At 43.0% G+C, this 23,032-nt stretch overlaps 1 protein-coding gene across 1 annotated transcript in view; it reads left to right on the top strand.

Annotated features, from left to right (window-relative positions):
• Nucleotides 1-23,032, top strand: part of LOC143964428 (histidine--tRNA ligase, cytoplasmic-like) — a 192,483-nt gene that overhangs the window by 142,007 nt on the left and 27,444 nt on the right. Inside the window, exon 9 of the mRNA XM_077474147.1 lies at nt 5,727-5,820. Within this exon, the coding sequence (XP_077330273.1) occupies nt 5,727-5,820 (94 nt within the window). The remainder of the gene's footprint in view (nt 1-5,726; nt 5,821-23,032) is intronic.

Here is a 23,032-nt window from a genome sequence, read left to right as displayed (position 1 = left end):
CCTGTTGAATCAAGAAATTACATAGAAGCTGCCTGACAAAGTGAAGCATGCTAACAGATAACAAAAAGCCACACATCATGACACAATCTAAAAATATTCAAGAACAGATTAGAAACAAAGTAATGTACATATATCGGTCTAGGGAGGTTTCAAAGCCATTTCTAAGGCTTTGGAACTCCAGTGAACCATGGGGAGAGCCATTATCCACAAATGGAGATAACTTGGAACAATGGTGAACCTTCCAAGGAGTATCCGGCCTACAAAAATTACTCCAAAAGCATACAAACGACTTATCCAGGAGGTCATAAAAGAACCCAGAACTACATTTAAAGAACTGTAGGCTTCACTTGCCTCAGGCAAGATCAGTGTTCATGATTTAACAATTAAAAAGAGACTGGGCAAAAAATGGCATCCATGGGAGAGTTCCAAGGCTAAGGCCAAAGCCAATGCTGACCAAAAAGAACACAAAGGCTCATCCCACATTTACCAAAAAACATCCAAGACTTTGAGGCAAATATTCTGTGGACTGATGAGACAAAAATGTTACTTTTTGGAAGGTGTGTGTCCCGTTACATCTGACGTAAAGCAAATACAGCTTTTTATAACAAGACCATCATACCAACAGTCAGACGTGGTGGTAGCATGACGGTCTGGGTCTGCTTTGCAGCTTTAGGACCTGGACGACTAACCATAATTGATGGAACTATGAATTCTGATCGCTAACAGAAAATCCAAAAGAAGAATGTCTGGCCATAAGTTTGTGACCTCACTTGTCCAGCTGCATAACTTTGGTTATGCAGCAGGACAATGATCCAAAACACAACAGCATGTCCACCTCCAAATGGTTCAAATAAAGCAAAATTTAGGTTTTGGAGTGGCCTAGTCAAAGCCTGGACTCAAATCCAATTGAGATGCTGTATCATGACCTTACTCAGGCCGTTCATGCTGGAAAATCCAGCGGCTGAATTGTGAAAACAAAATTGCTCCACAGCAATGTGAAAGACTCATTGCCAGTTATTGCAAATGCTTGATTATAGATGTTGCCGGCCAAGGGTGGCACAACCAGTTGTTAGGTTTAAGGGGCAAATAGTTTTTCACATAAAGGTTTGGACAGCTTTTTTGCCTTAGTAAATGAAACCATAATTTAAAAACTGCATTTTGTATTTACTCTGGTTATCTTTATGTAATAATAAAATTTGATGATCGGAGTCATTTAAGTGTGACAAATATGCAAAAATTAGCAAATACTTTTTCACACAACTTTATGTACATGGGATTTTTTTTACTTTTTTTATTTTTAATAAATTTGCAAGTATTTCAAACCAACTTTTTTTTCGTTGTCATTATGGGGTATTGTTTGTATAATTTTGAGGAAAATAATGAATTTAATCCATTTTGGAATAAGGGCTGCAACATAACAAAATGTAGAAAAAGTGATGCGCTATGAATACTTTCCGGATGCACTGTACCTTTTGTTCACTGGTATTGACTAGTATTTAGCGTTTTCCCTCCTCTTTCTCCCTTAGGCCTTGTTCACAGGGGGCATATGTATCTGTGCCCTGTGTGAGGGCCATGTACACCTGCATGGAGATGCACAGGGGTTCTGTTCATTCTCATACAGGCAGTCCCATAGCTGTTAATTGAGATACAGCAGCTGCGCAGACACAGTTCTGCTCCCAATGTGACATTCGTGCAGGTGTGTGCAGCCCTGAACCCACACAGATGTCAGATTGGGAGCGGCGGCTGTGGTTTTACAAGGCTAACTTGACCCCAGTCTTAACATAGAAAGGCAGGTGAGGGGCAATAAAGGTTGCTGTGCAGGCACCTGATTGTTATCCGTTGATATCATTGGTTGTTAAGTTGTCAGCGACTTGCCCAGTTGGTGCCCAAGGTTGTAACGCTATACAACAAAAAAAACTGTGGCTCTGTGTAACCAAAAAAAAAAAGCAGACTTGAGCCAACTGCCAGCTTGTTATCAATTTTTGGGCAATTTTTAGGCATTCACGGTACCCCTAAAGTACATAGATGGAACCCAAGAGTATCATGGCACCCTCCTATTTTCTATTGGTTCAACTAGATGGACTTGTGTCCCTTTTCAACCCAACTAACTATGTAAGTGTGAGGGCGGAAAGCAACATTTTCACTAGGAAAAAAAACAATTTTTCTGGCATTTCTAAGCAGTTGCAAAGCATAACCTGCATAAGTACAAGTTGTAAGACTATAATTGGGCTTTAAAACTGCCCTGTAGCTTTCTCCTGAGCTGTTGCTTGGACTCATGCGCTCAAAGAAGCTGCTCCTAAAGCGTTGAGCTTTTTAGAGCTCTTATTTTTCTTTGTCTGAAAACTTCCCTCCAAGTTAGCCAATATGTCAATGCATACTATAGGCTTTTTCAGAAGTTCACAGGCATATGAGCTTACAGGCAGAAACCCCAGGTTTTTGAGATGATCTTCCAAGCAGAAAAGATGCATAAGCGTGAAGAAACGTTAAAAAATAAATAAAATAAAAAACATTTTAATGATCATTCCAGCTTCCTTTTTTTCATATACAGTGGTTAAGAAAATACTGTCTATTCATTGGAATCCATGAGAGGTACAGAAAGTTCTCAGTGGCCCTGCTGAGGAGATGGTGATGGAAATGCTGTGGTCAACTCTTGTACATCTCTATAGCCTTCAAAAAAATCCATAATTAATAATAAGGTCATCAAATGTCACAATGGACATCCTTGTGAAATTTTAAATATTTTCAGGATATTTTCTCAGCTCACTATGCTTGTTTGCAAAAAATCCAGAAGAAATATGGTTCAAAAGTAAAGGATGTGTCCAGTAGCGACGACGATTGATTGGCCTGTGTTGCAGCTGCATTCTCATAAATAGCAGCTTCCGTTGCAGTAGTACTATTTCATGAATCATTAAAGTAAGGGGATCCATGATGATTGCAGTAAAAAAGAAAAAATTCTCTTTGCTCCCAGTGATCTCTCTGCTTTCTCTCTCAATGAAAGTGGTGACTGGAGGGCCTGTGAAAAAAAAAAACGCTTATGCTCAAAAACATGCAATAAAGCACGCAAAAATGTGCAAACTTCCTTGCGCTTTTAGGCAGAGAAATAAAAGCTCAGACGCCTGTAAAAGCAGCTTTTATTTTTTTTGAGCTGCAGTGTGCATGAGCCCTAAGGGTTCTTGGTACTTGATTGCATCTTTCCTACTGGAATTTTTAGCCATACCTAAATTTTAAATGAAACCAGTTTTTTCTTTGACGTCTTGCATTACTAACATGAGCCCTTGTCTTTTCTTAAATAAAATATTTGCTGTTGCCCTTTTTCATCTATTGGTATATCCCAGTGCTGCTGATCTTCTGAGCTGCTTCCCGTCTACATGCTTGTACTATAAAGATGTCTGCATGAAAGTTCTCATGGCGAGTTTTCTGATAGTGACAACAGTGGACAATTCCTGCATAAGATATATTAAAACAGCTACTTTTAGTCTCCATTGGAAGCCCATATGACAGGGTGACAATGCAGAAGCACAAATGGGACAGGGACTTAGCACTGTCACATTTAGACCCCTTTCACAGTGGGGTGTTTTTCAGGCGCTTTGGCGTTAAAAAAAAGCCTTTGAAGCACTTGAAAGAAGCCTCATCTGCAATCCCAATGTGAAAGCCCATTGGGATTGTGAGCCCTTTCACAATGTCAGCACCCAAAAAACTCTCGTAAAACACAGCTTAAACTAGCAGCGCTTTATCAGCGTTTTTCGAGCGCTATTGGGGTGCTTTTAACCTCTGCTAGTGGCCAAATAAAGAGTTAAAAGTGCCCACAACGCTGCTGCCAAAAGCGCTTTTCAGGCGTTTTGCAGGCGCTTCCCATTGATTTCAATGGGAAGGGGTGCTTTAGGAGCGGTGTATTCACCGCTCCAAAAGCACTGCAAAGAAGCTGCTTGCAGGACTTTTTTTTGACGCCCTGCCAGCACAGCACCTCAGTGTGAAAGCACTCGGGCTTTTACATTGGGATGCAGTTGCGACTTCCTTCAGGCGCTTTCTTTAAGGCTAAAGTGCCTGAAAAACTCCCCAGTGTGAAAGGGATCTCAGTGTGAAAGCACTCTGGCTTTTACATTGGGATTGCAGTTGCAGCTTCTTTCAAGCTCTTTACAGGCGCTTTTTTTAACGCTAAAGCGCCTGAAAACAATAAGTGCCTGCAGAAGGTTCTTTATGGCAGGATCATTAGGGTTTTTTTTTGTATTTAAAGATATTGTAAAGGCAGAAGATTTTTTATTTTAATTAATTCTATGCATTAAAATAAAAAACCTGTGTGCCCCAGCCCCCCTAATACTTGAACCCATCTCTATCCAGCGATGTTGCAGAAGAAACTTGTTCTGCCCAGGATTCTCCCTCCTCATTGGACGAGGGCCATTGGCTCCCCCTGCTGTCAAAGTCAGCTAATGAGAAGGACGAGAGTGGGTGGGGCCTAGCCACTTCTCCGTGTCTGAATGGACACATAGAGCAGTGCCTTGGCTCGGGTTCCCCCATAGCAATCTGCTTGCTGTGGGGGCATTATTCAGGAGGGAGGTGCCAGGAGAGCCGAAGAGAAGGATCCGGGTGGCTCTGTGCAAAACCACTGCACAGAGCAAGTAAGTAAAATACCATGGTTGTTATTTTTTAAGCAAAAAAAAATTAGACTTTAGTATCACTTTAATCTGCTGATTAAAAAAATTTGAAAAGCCGTGTAGGCCATGATATGTTTCTAGTTTCGCGGGTTTTCACTACTATTGAAAACAAAAGAAAAAAAATTAGAAAACTGACTTTTGAAGTTACAATAACATGTAAAAGTGTATATGATATTTTAGTGATTGTGTTTACAGCTTTCTAGCTAATTAAGAAGGGTCAGCATGATTGGGTTTACATATTCTTTAACTAAGAGGGCCCAGCTTTGCCTTCTGGCACACTGCTCACTTGGGTGTGCAGCCTAGATGTTTACTCTTCTTTTCCTTTGCGCCTGGAACAAGAGACTGTCGGAGTTGCAGATAAGAGAGACTAAAGCCGGCCATAGACGGGAGCAATTTTCTGTTCTGCGATCGGACAATATTCCCCCATCAACACTAACTGTATCCTTCCTGCGGAGCCATTGTTTTCCCCTGATGGGGAGGTGGGGGAAGCCGTCCCTGCCAGGAGAACACAGTGATTACATTGATTCCAACTGTCTATGGACGGTTTAAGATCGGTTTTGTCAGTGCAGCTTTTCATTTTCCTCCATATTTGGATTTTAAATTAAACCAGTGATTTTCCTTAACATCATGTAATACTTTAACAATGTAAGCTAGAAAAAAAGGTGAATAAAGAACAAATGGTCTGGAAAATGTCAAAGTGGCTGATTTAATATTAAACGTATAAGGACTTACAAAGACGTATGCAGAAACTACTGAAAAAAAAGTCATACTTTGATAACAGATCTGCAAACGTGCAGGAATATAATTTAAACCTGGCCTTGGGGTGGCATTTAAGGTCTGAGGCAGATTTAGGAAAAGAGAGACAACTTTTCATAGCTCTGCAGTCAGGAATTAGCATGTGTCTTCGAACAGCAGCCATCACCATCTATTTTCAACATCCTTATGTCACTGACGCCGTTTGGCTGGCATTTTTCATTAACGCTCGCAGTTTTCTCTGGTGGCAATATAGCAACTCCCGTAATTCAGACAGTTTAGAAATAAAACAAAAAACAACAAATCACTTGTCTGTTCCAGGTTCCTTGGGACAAGGTCAGGAGTGAAATGATTGAAGAGAAAGAGATGAGACCTGAGATCGTAGACCTGCTGGGTGAATTCATCAAACTAAGCGGTATGAGGCATAGTGAGCAATCAAAAAAATTATTTCCATATGTTTTAATAGGTGCTATCTTATCTGTGGTGCTTTCTTTATCTGTGCAACCAAACCTTTGTAATTTAAGTGTCCCTTTTAACTCTTTGGCTTCTTTATTCTGAACATATACACTGCGTGCAAAATCATTAGGCAAGTTATATTTTTGAGGATTAATGTCATTATTGAACAACTACAGTGTTCTAGGTCAATCCAAACTGTTAATAAACCTGAAATCTAAATATTTAAGAAAGGTAAAGTGAGGTTTTGGAGAATATTTATGTGTGCACAATTATTGAGCAACTTTTATGCCACATATGCACGGTCGGATTTTCCGACGGAAAATGTTCAATGGGAGCTTTTTGTCGGAAATTCTGACCCTGTGTAGGCTCCATCAGACACACAAAATTTGAGATCTGGAGCTTAAATTTTCCAACAACAAAATCCGTTGTTGGAAATTCCGATTGTGTGTACACAATTCTGACGCACAAAGTTCTACGCATGCTTGGAATCAAGCAGAAGAGCCGCAATGGCTATTGAACTTCAATTTTCTCAGATTTTGTCTTGACGTTTCAACTTATGTGTCTTGTTCAGCGGTGGTCAGGTTTCCGGCTTCCTTACCTTGGCCAAGTCTTATAGATCCAATAACAAAATGCTATGGGCTAGGCTAAGGAAATGTATTACAGGAAGGGAAGGAGCGCACAGAACACTGTAAATATTAATTGCTGTTCAGTTGGGTCTGCTAAACAAAACACAATGCATTGATGCTCTGCTGCATTACACCATTCATGTTCCTTACTAATAAAAAAACAGGTGTTACAAATGGTAACATAATGAGAAAAAAGGCCTTCGCGCTACTATTTAAAGTGTAAAATCACCAAAACGTATTTTGAAAGTGATAAATATATGTATAAATGTGAAAAAAAAACTCATACAAACAAATGAAGTGAATAAACGCACTTAAATGAAACAAGTGTCACTAAAACGTGTAAACGTGCAAAATGGCAATTAAAGTGCTAATAACTGCCGCTGGACCTAGTAGTATTCACATAATACCAGTAGCTGAAAAATAAAATAAATAGTGGTCCGGCGCAAATACGAAATATGATAATAAAAGTGCTAATGCTTAAATAAATAAATATACAAAAGGGTAGTTCAAAATCTAGTCCATATAGCAAGTCTTTAGGTATATTATAACAACACCAAAGGTATTCTGATAGACTCAACTCAGAGAGGAAGTGGTTAAAACATATTCATGTAGAAAGGAAAGGATATGGGCTCCCCTGCTGGTTAAAGAGAGAACGGAGGCTGCCTATTCTATTTGATGTGCCTATTTTCCTTAAAGTAGAGGTGAGAGTTCTGAGAGCCCATATCCTTTCCTTTCTACATGAATATGTTTTAACCACTTCCTCTCTGAGTTGAGTCTATCAGAATACCTTTGGTGTCGTTGAATATACCTAAATACTTGCTATATGGACTAGATTTTGAACTACCTTTTTGTATATTTATTTATTTATTTAAGCATTAGCACTTTTATTATCATATTTTGTATTTGCGCAGGACCACTATTTATTTTACAAATGGTAACATGTTAAGGTGGAACTCCAGTTGGTATACAGTTAGAATTTTAACCACTCTATCCTCTGAAAAATCTGTCTTCGGATTTTTTTTTGGCCCAGTCTTGACGTTTCAACTTATGTGTCTTGTTCAGCAGTGGTCAAGTTTCCGGCTTTCTTACCTTGGCCAAGTCTTTGAGCACTGAACACCAACTTCTGGGCACTCCAGGTTGCAGTTCTGGAATATGACAGCACTGGAGGATAATGGCTTCCTGGTAGCTTCACCATCGATTCTTCTCAAATCTTTGGCAGTTAATCGAATCTTTTTTTCTCAACATGTTTCTTGTGACTCTGTTGACTATTTGCAACAAACTTTTGATGTTTCTTTGATCACTTGCCATTATCTTAGCAAATTCAAGAATGATACATCCCTCTGAAAGACTTTTTAAAAAGTTTGACTTTTCAGAGTCAGATAAAACTTTTTTCCAGACGCCTTCATGGCAGCACACACTGGGTTGTGACTCCGCCCCCACAACCTGACAGGATTGGTTAACTATAAATTTGAAGGGGAGACCTCCCGCTGCATTCTCTTTTTTATCCTCACCTGACAGGTTGGAGCGTCCGAGTTTCAAAGATACCTACAGATGAATAAGCCTCTTACCGCCTCACCCCAGCAGGTTCAAGCCTCTCCTGTTTGGAAGTCCCTCCTGTACAGTCTCTAAATGAGCTTTATGGAGGGAATCCCCGTTCTGGTGGTCTCAGGGGACATCTCACGGAATTTTTTATAAGCTTTAAATAAGCTTTTTATTATGCAGTGGGCTCCCCTTTATGTATCCTATCCTTTTTCCTACTTAAGAAAATACCTTTTTTCCCTGCAGGAGTGGCTGGGTCTTGCTGTCCTCCAGACAGCTGTCATGGCCGCCGCTAGTGTCCTCGCCGCTCTGCGCATGTCTGTTTGCAGCTGGCTTTTGGTTTTCTTCCCGAAGAGGGGGTTTTTCCCTCTTCCAAGATGGCGCCGGTGTCCTCGAGCCGTTCTGCGCATGCGCGGAGCGTCATTCGGCGCCGCTATGGCGCCGTTTTTAAAATCACAGCTGTATGCTTCTGCATGCTGCTGTTTACAAAACACTGCCCTGTATTTCTGTTATCGGCTGGATAAGGTAAGAATATTCCTTTTCTTTTTCTACTATATCTGCATAGTTTTTTTGTGTGTATTCTACCAGCTGTTGTGCAATGCTAAATTCTTAAAGGGGCAGGTTTCAAAAAAAAAAAAAAATGTGTGTTTTTTAATTATTTATCTACTATCGGTATCGCAAGGAAAATTCTTTTTTTCTTCCCTTCAGTCTACTCTGTCTACCTTTTTTCATGGAGTCCACTGCCCACGCAGACCATCGACAGCCGGAAAGGTAAGAGGCTCTACAAACGTCGTAGGTGAGTATTGAAGGGGAGAAAAAAGAGTGCCGACTGCTAAAGATGCTGCTTTTTTTGGAGCCCTACCAGATCAAGAGGAGCAAGTTCCAGGCATGGAAGAGGCTCAAGTCGCACTTCCAGTAGGAGATCGCACAGAAGTCGCTCCAGGTCCTCATCTCGTCAGAGACATGGTCGCTCCCACCACGGTCGCCCTCGGCATAGCCGCTCGGACCACAGGTCTCCTTCCTCTCATCACAGCCATCGCACCAGACCCGCAGCTAACGCCTGCTGGATATGTGGCGCACCGGCCCTTCCAGAGAAGCTTGCCTGTCGCTCTTGCTTCAATGAAGCAACTAAAGAGAAGGAAGCAGACGCCAGAATTGCGACTGACCTCATAAGGGAATCAGTGCGTGAATCTATTTTGGCAACAGCACCCGCTATGGAGGTGGCAGGCCCTAGCACATCCACTGCACACACATATCATTCCCAAGCTTCGGAATCATCCTCAGATAATGACGGCCAGGAAATGTCTGCAGGATTTGATTTTTCTTTGGTGGAACCATTTGCAAAGTCGGTCAAAGAGGCTATCGGCTGGGAGGATATTATTCCTGAGCCTCAGAAGACCCGCAAGTACTTTCCCAATTTAAAAAGACGACCAGAGTCCTTCCCATTTATTGAGGAACTCGGAGATCTTATTAAAGATGAGTGGGAATCAGACAAACGACCCAGCATGGCTAACAGATTAGCGAAAATGTATCCCCTGGACGAATCAAAGGTTAAACCTTTGACTAATGCTCCCATAGTGGATTCCTCCCTGATGCGCCTGGCCCGTCATGTCACTTTACCCATTGAAGATGCGGTCTCTTTTAAAGACGTACTGGACCGTAAAATGGACTTGGAGCTAAAGAAAGCGTATTCCATGGCAGGGGGCTCCTGCAGACCGGCTATTACTACGGCAGCCGTGGCAAGAGCTATTTCTGGATGGGCTACTAAATTGGAGAAGGATCTGCTAGAAGGTGCAGAAATTGAGAAATTAGTCTCTTCCCTGCAAGAGATTAGATTGGCAGGTGACTTTGTAGCAGAGGCCTCAGTGGACATCATAAGATCCTCGGCCAGAACAATGTTGGCATCAGTAACAGCTAGGAGGGCCCTATGGCTGAAGCCGTGGATGGCCGATACAGCCTCCAAAATTAATTGGTGCAAGATCCCTTACGATGGTTCTAATCTCTTTGGAGCCAAACTGGATTCGGCTATTTCCAAAGTCACAGGAGGGAAATCTGGTCTGATTCCCTCCGACAGAAGACCCAAAGCTCACAAAGGGCCTTCTTTTAGGCGAAATCTTCCGGACAAGTATAGAGAATCCAGATCCTATCGTCCCGGCAGAGAATTCAGGAGGGATTGGAAGAATACCAAGCCTTCCTTTCTGAGAATGCAGAAGACCAAGGCTGCACCCGCAGGGGAGCATCCAAAGTCCTTTTGAAAGTTTGCCCGCTCACCCAGCCCAGGTGGGCGCCAGGCTAAGAGGGTTTCTTCAGATCTGGACAAAACATATACAGGACAATTGGGCACTGTCCACAATCAGGTATGGGCACAAATGGGAATTCTTGAACGGGCTTCCAGGAAACCACTTTCAGCCTACCAGACTGCCTTCCACACTATTCAGGAAAAACCTCCTGATAGAATATGTAGCAGATTTAAAACAGAAGGGGGCTATTGTGGAGGTTCCATCAACTCAAAGAGGGAGAGGTTTCTACTCCCCGTTATTTTTGGTAAAGAAGAGGACAGGAGATTTTCGTCCAGTACTGGATCTCAAGAAGCTCAACAGAAACATCAAAATAGAAGCCTTCAAAATGGAGAGCCTCCAGTCCATACTCTTGGCAATAAATCTGGGCGATTGGATGCTGTCAGTAGATTTATCGGACGCCTATCTTCACATCCCAATACATCCGGCCTTTCAGAAATTTCTTCGGTTCGCCATCAATCATTCCCATTTCCAGTTTCGATGCCTTCCATTCGGCATTTCGTCAGCTCCCAGGACTTTTACCAAAACTCTCCTACCATTAGTAGTGTTCCTGAGGGGGAAAGGTCTTCGAATTCACCATTATTTAGACGACATCCTACTGTTAGCAAAAAGTCGAGAGTTATTACTTCAGCATCGGGAAATCCTTCTTTCAACTCTCCACAACTTCGGGTGGATCGTCAATTTCAAAAAAAGCAGTTTACAACCTACGCAGAAGATGGTGTTTCTAGGAGCACATCTGGACACCAAACTGAACAGAGTTCAGTTACCACAGGCAAAGATTCAGCTCCTAATTCAAAAGATGCGGAGACTGCTGTCAGCAAGTCATCTTTCAGCCAGGGTCTGTCTAAGCATGCTGGGATCCATGTCAGCCACCATACCCATGGTGCAATGGTCCCAATGGCACATGAGGATCCTACAAATCTCCTTTCTCAGGCAGTGGAATGGAGTGTCCATGCATCAGACCATTGTCATTTCCAAGTCGGTGAAACGATCAGTATGGTGGTGGACACACCAGAACAATTTAGAGAAATTCAAGCCAATAGTCCCTCCAGACCCAGAAGTGGTGACTTCGGACGCTTGCCAGATCGGCTGGGGAGGACACTACCAGGATCTAGCAGTCCAAAGCCAGTGGCAGTTCCAAGCCCTAGGAGTAGTTTCCAATATTTTGGAGCTCAGGGCATGGAAGGCTGCCCTAACGGCATTCACATCTCTGCTCTCGGGGAAGAGTGTGCTTATCAGGATGGACAACAAGGTGGCAGTATCGTATGTGCAGAGACAAGGAGGTACAAGAAGTGTTACCTTGATGGAGGAAGTTCGTCCCATTTTAGAATGGGCCCAAGTTCACCTAGCAGACTTGAGAGCAGTATATGTCCCAGCAACGCAGAATGCATTAGCCGACTATCTGAGTCGGAAGCCGTTGTCCAACAACGAGTGGTCTTTGAGTCCTCAAATTTTTTCTTTCTTGACGGAAACCTGGGGGACACCGGAGATAGATCTAGCAGCCACTCCCTTGAACACCAAATGTCGCAGGTTCCTGTCGAGGAATCCGTTTCCGTCAGCCGAGGGAATAGACTGCCTGACACATCCATGGAGTTTCAAGTTGGGGTATATATTCCCGCCTACTCCTCTAATTGCGAGATTCCTGTCCAGACTTCGGAGGTCCTCAGTAACAGTAATCGCAATAATTCCGTTCTGGCCGAGGAGGCCGTGGTTTACAACTCTTCTACAACTCAGTGTCCAGCCACCAATTGCTCTGCCACTAGAACCAAACCTCCTCTCACAGGGGCAGTTTCTTCATCCTGCTCCCGAGAGGTTACATTTAATGGCCTGGAAGTTGAAAGGTCTAGGTTGAAGGCGCAAGGCTGCTACCAGGAGGTCATTTCTACCTTAATGCAGGCTAGGAAAGTTTCCACGAATTCCATCTATACTAGAATTTGGGAAAAGTTCTGCCTTATGGCCCGAGAAAGAAGTTGGAACCCTCTTGCTCCGGGACCGCCTCAAATCCTGGAGTTCCTTCAGTCGGGAATTAACAAAGGCCTCAGTTCAAGCACCCTCAAGATGCAGGTTTCGGCTCTCTCTGCTAAAACAGGCACAAAATGGGCTTTTCATCCCCTGGTCATCCAATTTCTTAAGGCTAGTCTGAAGATAAAGCCTCCTAGGAAGCCTATGTTTCCGGCATGGGATCTATCGGTAGTTCTCCATGCTTTTTCTAGTCCACCGTTTATTCCTGTGGAATCTATTTCACTATGGGACTTGACTTTGAAGCTTGCCTTTCTAATTGCCATAACATCAGCCAAAAGAGTGTCGGAAATTCAAGCCTTGGTTATTTCGGAGCCTTATCTGGTTTTCTTTCCAGACAGGGTAGTTCTTAGACCCTCAGATCGTTTTATACCCAAAGTGGCTTCTTCCTTTCACTATAACCAAGATATTGTCCTTCCATCCTTTACTGACGACCAGGGAGATCCTCATCCGCTGGACATTAAATCCACCATCACCAACTACCTGTCAGCTACGACCTCTTTTAGAAAAACGGACTCTCTCTTAATTATTCCTCATGGAACTAGACGCGGGCTCCCAGCTTCCTCACGCACTATTGCGGCCTGGTTGGTGAGGGCCATTAAAAAGGCATATTCCACGCAACATTTGGCGATTCCAGAAGACATCAGGGCTCATTCTACTAGGGCAGTGGCTACTTCTTGGGCGGCATATTGCAGAGTTTCTCCAGAGACGATTTGTAGGGCAGCTACATGGTCTTCTGAACATACTTTCATTTCTCACTATAGAGTGAATTCTGCCCTTTTGTCCTTGGCAGAGTTTGGTAGATCTGTTATTAGAGCCAACTCTTCGGCATTATAGGAATTAAATATATTTTGCATTTACCCACCCGTCTGGCGAGTTATTTCCCAGTGTGTGCTGCCATGAAGGCGTCAGGAAAACGGAAAATTCTATACTCACCTTTCCGTAATTTTCCTTTCCTGACGCATCTTCATGGCACCACACAAATCCCTCCCGTTTGTTTAGTTTATGATGATATTTACAGAGAATGCAGCGGGAGGTCTCCCCTTCAAATTTATAGTTAACCAATCCTGTCAGGTTGTGGGGGCGGAGTCACAACCCAGTGTGTGGTGCCATGAAGATGCGTCAGGAAAGGAAAATTACGGAAAGGTGAGTATAGAATTTTCCGTTTTTTCACCTATTTTGCCTGAGGAAAATAAGTTGCCTAATAATTATTCACACCTTGATATAGGTTATTGATCTCCTTAGGCCACACCCTCCCTCATTACATATTGGATAATATGCATAAAAATTTGGATTTGATCAAAATACTCGCCTAATTGTGCACCCAGTGTAGACCACATTTCAAATAATAATGTATATCTAAAATTAAAGTACCGTATTCATTGGCATATAACACGCACCCCAAGTTTAGGAGGGAATAAAAAAAAAAAAAAAAAAACTTTTAGGAGGGAAGTTTAAGGAAAAAACTTACATTTAAATGCCCATCAATGCAGCCTTGTCAGTGTCATTTGCAGCCTTGCATTGCAGCTTTGTCAGTCATTTGCAGCCTTCCATTGCAGCCTTTCAGGCTTGTCTCCTTGCCATTTTAAAAATGGCGCCGCCGAGATACAGAGCGGATGTCCTGTGTATCTCGGCGGCACTCGTTCTCTGTGGCTTTCGGGTATTTTCGGCCATTCTTGGCTATTTTCGGCCCTTCTCGTCTATTTTCGGCTGCACTCAGCCGTTCTCGGCGGCTTTCAGCTTTCTGAAAGCCGCCGAGAACGGCCAACTGTGGCCGAAAATAGCAGAGAACGGCTGAATATCCCCGAGAACGGGCGAAAATGCCTGAAAGCCACAGAGAGTGGCAGAAAAGGTTAGGAAGGGCAGGGGATTGGCGTATAACACGCACCCCCGATTTCCCCCTGATTTTAGGAGGAAAAAAGTGTGTGTTATACGCCGATAAATACAGTATATACATTTTAAATTCATTGAGATTTTGTTTGCAGAATATTTTCTATTTTGTTCATTGGAGGACACGGCTCCATTTTGGATCATCAACAACTAGTCCAGCTCAGAGTAGGGGAACTACTTATTGCGTTCACAGACTATTGGCTAATTTATGTGTAGGACAAATTAGTTGGTAGCCTCAGGTTACAAAATGGAATTTCATACCCTCTGCTGATGCTAGATGTCATCCCCACACCTTCAGCTGGAACAGGCTATGATTATGTTAAGCAGAGCTTTGTGCTCAAATGATCAGAGAAAAGGAATGTATGTTGAATGCCTTTATGCATGCTATTCTGTGTTGGCAATGCTCAGGCAGCTTTCCCAATGGGGAAAAAATTGAACCATACATGTGTTAATGTTGAAACAGCCGTTTTGTAGTCTTCCTTAGGAAGCCCATGAAGCACAGTGATAACACAAGAGCAAATTTGGGAGATGAGGCCTAAGCATTTGAGTGCAGGGACTTCCTATTCCAGGAAGTCCCTGCACAAGGACCTCTATGGTAGTATCGCCAGCCAGGTATTGCTGACATTATTATGTTTAAAACATATGAAATTTGAATGTTCAGGTTCACATATACCTAATTATGAGGTCTGAGCATTGCATCCTGTCAGCCTGCTGAAATAAAGGTTTACTTTCCTTTCCCTTCTGCCTGTAACAAGAAACTGTTGGAGTTGCAGATCAGAGACTGCAGACTAGCATTCAGTTAAGAAAATTCTACTGTCACTCTGATAACAAATTTCAGCTGGTGGACTGTTTTTTATTTTTTATTTTTTTATTTTTTTTAGTGGTTTAAAATAAAGAAAGTTTGCACATAACACTGTTTACTTTTTTTTTTTTAAATTTCGTATTGTTTGTGATGTGGGCTAAATATAGGTTTTTACATTTTGTCTAGAGTTCTTATTTAAAGGTGCCTATGATAAATGAAGAAACACAAGACCAGGGGGCATTTTGTGTATCTTCAGCAGTTATTTTTGCATACACTGCAACACAAAATAATTGGGCTTTGCCCTGGCAAAAGATTTCATCTGGCTGAAGCTAATAAAAGTGTAGTTATGCCTGTGGAAACATATCTGGAAAATGTAGAATTTCAGCGCAATGAAGTACGAACATAAATTATAGATCCAATAACAAAATGCTATGGGCTAGGCTAAGGAAATGTGTTACAGGAAGGGAAGGAGCGCACAGAATACTGTAAATATTAATTGCTGTTCAGTTGGGTCTGCTAAACAAAGCACAATGCATTGATGCTCTGCTGCATTACACCATTCATGTTCCTTACTAATAAAAAAAACAGGTGTTACAAAAGGTAAAATATTAAGGTGAAACTCCAGTTGGTATACAGTTAGAGTCTATAAACATTGCATCAAATAATTAAAATGTAATATATTGCAGTTTGCCAAACTTTAGATGTGGTGACTGCATTCATTTTCTTACAGTATCTTCAGACCTTTTTTCCTGTATTTTCCCCTGATTATTCAGGCTTTTTGCCTTAGGGTGGCTACACTCCTTCTCCACTGTATTTATGGAGGAGTAATGTATTTATCCACCCTTAGAGTAAGGTCAACTTGTGGTTAGCAAAGTATTATATGGACTAGTAGATTTTGACTTTACATAAGTAACAGGTATGCAGTGCAGCAAGAACATATAGGTGCATGCCCATACCTCCCAAACATTCCTGCCATGGCAAGCAATGCTCCCACACATTAGGGTAGAGTCGAAGCTTGATCCTAAGCACCACACATTCCTATTGGCCTATTAGTATTATGAACAGCATAATTAGCCAATAGGAATGCACAGGAGGCAGGAAGGGTCAGGAAAGCTCCAGGACTTTCTAATGGTGCATCTAGAGATGCCTGCACAAATTTCAAGCTGTTCAACATATCTGTATATCAACTCTATATATGGCTGGCTGGCTGTCTGCCTGCCTGTCTCATTAGAATTTTTCACATCATTCTGGATTTCCTGACCTGACATGAGCAGTCAATCAAATCCTGTGAGGAGGGAGGAGTGGTCAAGCGGTGATGTGTGTGTGTCTATGTATGCACAAAGCCTAGCTTGGAATCCAGCCTGCACAGGTGCCCCTATAAAACACGGCTTGCTATAGCAGGAAAAAGGAGCAGAGAATGCCAGCGGGATACTCCAGAAGAAGAGAAAAAGGACTGCTCTGTGCAATATCATTGCACAGAGCAAGTAATATACCCTCTTTTTTTATTTTAATAATATATGAAAAAAATAGGCTTTAATATCACTTAAAGATCTGACTCTCAATTGTCTTTAGACAAGGAGTACTAATATTATTCACTTATAAAAACATGTTTACTAGAAAGAGAGAATGCAAAATATACAATATGTAAAATACAATCATCAAATTATGAAACGCCAAGCCAAGTCACATCAAAGAAAATTTCTTGGCATATTATAACTGAAAAAGTTGATTTACTGTATCTACCCCTTAGTACAGTATAGTATTATTATTTTTTCTGTAGCAGAAAATAAAACCTAGGTGTAAAAAACTTGCTTATTCATACAGCTGGGGGAGTACAGTGCAGTTTATCTATAACGATTACAGCTCACAGGCCAATAGAGAAGCATATATGAGCCATTTCCCAATTTTATAAGCATGAATAAATGCTCTTTACCCAGTTTATAATAAGTATTTATTTAGCATTGCTACAAGAGATTACTGTCATACTTGAGCAATCTTTATAGATTATTTAAATGTTCCACATTACATAAAATAAAGCATAGAGAAAAATGCATTAACCTCTACCATAAACATATTTTCTGAAAGTGTCCTCCTAAACCCTAGCCATGCTGAGTACTATGGTAGCATAAATTGCTTTCCGCATTATTTCAGCTGAATTACATTTTTGCTTCTATTGCAATTGTCTTATCCTAGCTACATAACTTATCATCATTTCCTTTTCTTGCCCTGACATTTAACTGGATACAACCTTTCAGAGAAAGCAATAAATTGAGATAGTGACATGAAGTTTATTTTTCTTATGCCTTCCCACAGTCCACTGTGCATGATTTGTGACTGCTTTCCAGCTAAACAACTTTATTATATACAAGCTGATTAGGTACATGATTGAGTTGCCCTTGTGTTCTTACTTCAGACTTTCTGATTTAAGTTTTTATAGAGCTCTTTCTTACTTTTTATGTCTGAACAAACCATACACTTTCTCTGCCTTGATGATAACATGCAAAGAAAAGGCAAGCTTATAGTAACATCTGTTACTTACGAAGAAATGTTATTTCTCCTTCCTGAAGTTTATGGTTGTGGCTAAACTTAGCAAAGAAATCTCCCACTACTTACAACCAGTGTAAGGCTCGGTTCACACCGTACACGGCACGACTTGCCGCACCGCGACCTCAGCGGCGACTTGCAAAATGACTTCTGTATAGAAGTCAATGCAAGTCGCCCGAGGTCGCCGCAAAAGTAGTACAGGAACCTTTTTTCTAAGTCGGAGCGACTCGAGTCGCTCCTATTAGAACGGTTCCGTAGTACAGAACGGGGGCGACTTGTCAGGCGGCGAAGTCGCCTGGACAAGTCGCCCCTGTGTGAACCGAGCCTAAGGCTGTGGACTGAGCTTACCCTATATCTCACCATAGAGAATCCACAGGAGGTAGGCAACTTCGGCAGTCCAGCTGTGATGAAGCTACAAATCCCATCATACCTCTGCCTCTAGGAGTCGTGATTGTCAGGGTCTTGCAATATCTCATGGGACTTGTAGTTTCATGACAGCTGGAGGGCTGAGGTTGCCTACCCCTGCCCTAAAGGCTCTTGTAAATGGCCATTTATTTTGCTAAGATTTCTATTTTATTTTTTAAGGTATTTGTTCATAAAGTATAGGACATATCATAGGCAAAGAAGCATTTGAATACTATAAACAATCCTGACTCTTAAAATATGTGCAAATTCAACTCAAAGTGGTCATTCACAGTAGGACTCTAGCATTAGTGGTGTATAGTTTGATGATTTATAGTACAATTGTTTATTTATTTCAGTTACTTATCAATTTTACGCAGCGCTTTACATATACATTGTACAATCACATCAGTCCCTACCCTCAAGGAGCTTACAATCTAAGGTCCCTAACTCACATTCATACATACTAGGGACAATTTAGACAGGATCCAATTAACCTACCAGCATGTCTTTGGAGTGTGGGAGGAAACCAGAGTACCCGGAGGAAACCCAGGCAGGCACAGGGAGAACATGCAAACTCCAGGCAGGTAGTGTCGTGGTTGGGATTTGAACCAGCGACCCTTCTTACTGCTAGGCAAAAGTGCTACCCACTACACCACTGTGCCGCCCATATGTTTCTAGTGATTCTCTGGTTTGCTGAAATCTATTACCTTGACTAAGCACATATTAAACAAGTGTAGAACAAGGAGCAAGTTCCCCTATGATGGGGTTTTTAGGCAGCAAAAAATGTAAGAGAATATTGAATAAAAAAGATTTGAATATTTATTGGTACATAAAAACGTATGGCACATTGGTTAAAAAATTAACTCCACTGGACAATTAATGAAAAATAAAGAATAACATTAATAAAAAATGGGTGTACATATACAGACAAAAATTTCACATGAACACTGTATGGAATTACAGACAGTGGGAATGTGATACTGACGCGCTTCAACCCGCGATACGGGTCTTCTTCAGAGGGATGGTCTGCTATGAGAGGAGAATATCATAAGTATATACATTGAAAATTACTTCAATACAGTATAAGTGTCTAGAATCCTAACATAATTACCCAGTAATATACATCCAAGTAGATGAAAAAAGCATTCACAGTGGAAATCCTTCTCAAGAAGTAAAATAAAATGGACCGCTTATCTCTCTCCCTACACATATTTACGCCTTTACAATTCCTCCTGGTATACGGTGACAGCTGGGAACGCCGGGGCCCCCTGTGTATATGTGTAGGAAGAGAGATAAGTGGTCCATTTTATTTTACTTCTTGAGAAGGATTTCCACTGTGAATGCTTTCTCCATCTACTTGGATGTACATTACTTGGTAATTATGTTAGGATTCTAGACACTTATACTGTATTGAAGTAATTTTCAATGTATATACTTATGATATTCTCCTCTCATAGCAGACCATCCCTCTGAAGAAGACCCGTATCGCGGGTTGAAACGCGTCAGGGTCACATTCCCATTGTCTGCAATTCCGTACAGTGTTCATGTGAAATTTTTGTCTGTATATGTACACCCATTTTTTATTTTTTATTTTTCATTAATTGTCCAGTGGAGTTAATTTTTTAACCAATGTGCCATACGTTTTTATGTACCAATAAATATTCAAATCTTTTTTATTCAATATTCTTACATTTACTACTTTTTTGCTGCCTAAAAACCCCATCATAGGGGAAATTGCTCCTTGTTCTTTTCTGTCGATATTTAGGGGTGAGCAGCACTCTCCAACCTTTTTGGTAGTGTGTTCCTTTTTTTATATTAAACAAGTGTGGGCCATTATGAGTGGTGTAGAAAGGGAGGCTATTTTTGGGTTGGTAGGTATGGCGGTAATAAGGGGTGTAAGGACAGGGGATAGGAGTAGAGAATTGATGAAGGGGGAAGCATTGGAAGAAGATTAGGGTAGGGTTGGAAAAGAGAGAAAGGAAAGACAGAGAAGAAATAAGGTAGTGGAAAGGCAAAAAAAGTTTTTGAGGGGGGGGGGGGGGGGAGGTAGGACATTTCTGTCTTCAAGAGCCATGGTTAGGAGGATCAGAAACGTATTGAAAATGTACATCTCTCTTCCAGCACTCTAGTGTAGGATAGCCATGGTTTCCAGATATTTAAGCTACTGTTTTTTCTACTCTATATATAGTCCCTCTCTTGTTAGGTTGTGCTTGGCTCTTTTGGCAAGTGGAATTCAGTGCATCTTAATAGGACATGCTCTAGTTTAAAAACAGCCAGGCACATGTTCATGACAGGACTATCGTTGGTGTAGGGTTCAATGAATCCTTCAACCAGCAGATGGGGATGTTGTTCTGCCTGTGCTGTCCATGCCCAGTCCACGTGGGGATTGGATACATTTTTAAATGGCTGTCCACATGATCCCTAACATTGTTTGGATTTTTCATGGATATTTAATGAAAATGCCTACTAAAAAGTGGAATGGGGAAGTTCTTCATACAGATTTTATGTCTAATGCCGCATACACACGTAGCCGACTATCCGACGGACTTAGTCTGGTGGACTTCCAGCCGGACTTAGTCTGGCGGACTTCCCGCCAGACTGTCCGTCGGACTTTCCGAACAGGCTACTTGCCCACACACGGCACTTTTTCAGCGGACTAATACGGCGTATTAAGTCCGCCGTACTATCCGCCCTACTTTTGAAATGAACGGACTCGCCCACACACGCGGTGGAAACCCCGTCATTTTGAGCGCGTCTCCAGGTAGGCGGGCCCGTGAAGGAGACGTCGCTGGCCCCGCCACCTGCTATGGACTTAAAGGGGAACCCCAACGCCGAAAAAAATCGGCATGGGGGTCCCCCCCAGGTCCACATCAGACCCTTGTCCGAGCACGCTACCCGGCCGGCCAGGAAAGGGGGGGACGAGCGAGCGCCCCCCTTCCTGAGCCGTACCAGGCCCTCGGGCCCCCCCCACCCCAAAGCACCTTGTCCCCATGTTGATGAGGACAAGGGCCTCTTCCCGACAACACAACACACAAGATAAAATAGTTTATTGCACAGCTCCAGGGGTCTTCCGTCTTCGGGGGGTCTTCTCGCCAGACTCCTCCGCTATCTTCTTCTAGCTCTTTTGCTAGCGGAGGAGCCTGGCATTCTTCCTCGCTGCGGCCTCTTCTTCCGACTTTGGGGGTCTTGTCCCCCTCCTGGTCTTCTGTCGCCGTCGTCGCCGCCGCCGCCTTCCGTTCTTGTTCTTCTTCTCCTGGAGATGTTGACTTGACGTTCTCTCCGGCCGCAATGCCAGGGACGCGCTGCACGGCGACTTGTATAGGGACAAGGGGCGGGGTCACCGGTTGATGTCACATGGGTTGATGTCACATGGGTTGATGTCACATGGTGACCCCGCCCAATTACGATGTCACAGTCCCAGAGGATGCTGGGACTGTCGCCATGTGACAACCCATGTGACATCAACCGATGACCCCGCCCCTTGTCCCTATATAAGTCGCCGCGCAGCGCGTCCCTGGCATTGCGGCTGGAGAGAACGTCGAGTCAACATCTCCAGGAGAAGAAGAACAAGAACGGAAGGCGGCGGCGGCGACGACAGAAGACCAGGCCACCGCCTGTAAAAGAGCTATAAGAAGGCGCGGTGGCCCGGCAGAAGAACCGAAGAGGGGGACAAGACCCCCGAAGTCGGGAGAAGAGGCCAGCAGCGAGGAAGAAAGCCGGGCTCCTCCGCTAGCAAAAGAGCTAGAAGAAGATAGCGGAGGAGTCCGACGAGAAGACCCCCGAAGACGGAAGACCCCCGGAGCTGTGCAATAAACCATTTTATCTTGTGTGTTGTGTTTTTTTGTACTTTATTTTACAGGTGAATGGGTAGGGGTACATTGTACCCCATACTCATTCACATAGGGTGGGGGGCCGGTATCCGGGGGCCCCCTTATTAAAGGGGGCTCCCGGATTCCGATAAGCCCCCCGCCCGCAGACCCCGACAACCAACGGCCAAGGTTGTCGGGAAGAGGCCCTTGTCCTCATCAACATGGGGACAAGGTGCTTTGGGGTGGGGGGGCCGCGCGGCCCCCCTTCCCCAAGGCACCCCCATGTTGAGGGCCTGGTACGGCTCAGGAGAGGGGGGACGCTCGCTCATCCCCCCTTTCCTGGCCGGCCGGGTAGCGTGCTCGGACAAGGGTCTGATGTGGACCTGGGGGGACCCCCACGCCGATTTTTCTGCGTTGGGGTTCCCCTTTAAGTCCATAGCAGGTGGCGGGGCCAGCGACGTCTCCTTCGCGGGCCCCGCCTACCTGGAGACCCGCTCGAAATGAGCGGACTTTTCTCCGGGTGGGAAAAGTCCGCTCATTTCAAAAGTACGGCGGACTGGCATACACACGGCCGGATTGTCCGCCGAAATGCGAGTTCGGAGGGAAGATTGGAGTGCAAAACTACTTTCTAAGTCCGCCGTACTTTCGGGTCAAAAAAGTATGCCGGAGGCTACACGCGGGGGGATTGTCCGGCGGACTTCAGTTTGCCGGACTTTTCCACCCGCTTGTTTGATTGTGTGTACGCGGCATAACTGTCACAGTATCCATATTCTCATCTCTCTTACCAAGAATCTGCTAAAAAATAGATTAAAGTGTATGTACACCTTAACAATAAACTTATCTTGTCTCCTCTCTTTTGGTGTGTTAGATCTGTTAAACAAAGCACTTTTAATTATTAATTTATCTGTTTGAATGCAAAAAAATATGCTGTTGATCCTTCCAGAAATCTTAAGCGCTTGTAATTAAATGTTCTCTATGCCTGTGCTGCCTGTTAGTGAGTATTGTTCCTAGGTCTTTGTGTGGATTAAAAAATACCCCCCTGTGTTGTTTATGATAAGGCTTTCCAACATTCGCTTCTAAACATGCTTCTGATCCTTGCATGCCTTGATTAATAATGATAGAAATCATTTCCTGCTGTTATGTGCTGCAGATTTTAGACACTGCCAACAAAGGATGGTATAAAAGTGCTGTCAGAAAATCAAATCAGTGGACCAAAATCCTAAATCATTTATATATACAG

Source organism: Lithobates pipiens, unplaced genomic scaffold (genome assembly GCF_037356315.1).
Source record: "Lithobates pipiens isolate NorthernLeopardFrog02 unplaced genomic scaffold, aLitPip1_a1.2 Scaffold_8, whole genome shotgun sequence".
Lineage (NCBI taxonomy): Eukaryota > Metazoa > Chordata > Amphibia > Anura > Ranidae > Lithobates > Lithobates pipiens.
The sequence above is the reverse complement of the archived record's forward strand: the minus strand, read 5'-3'. Positions and strand labels throughout refer to the sequence as shown.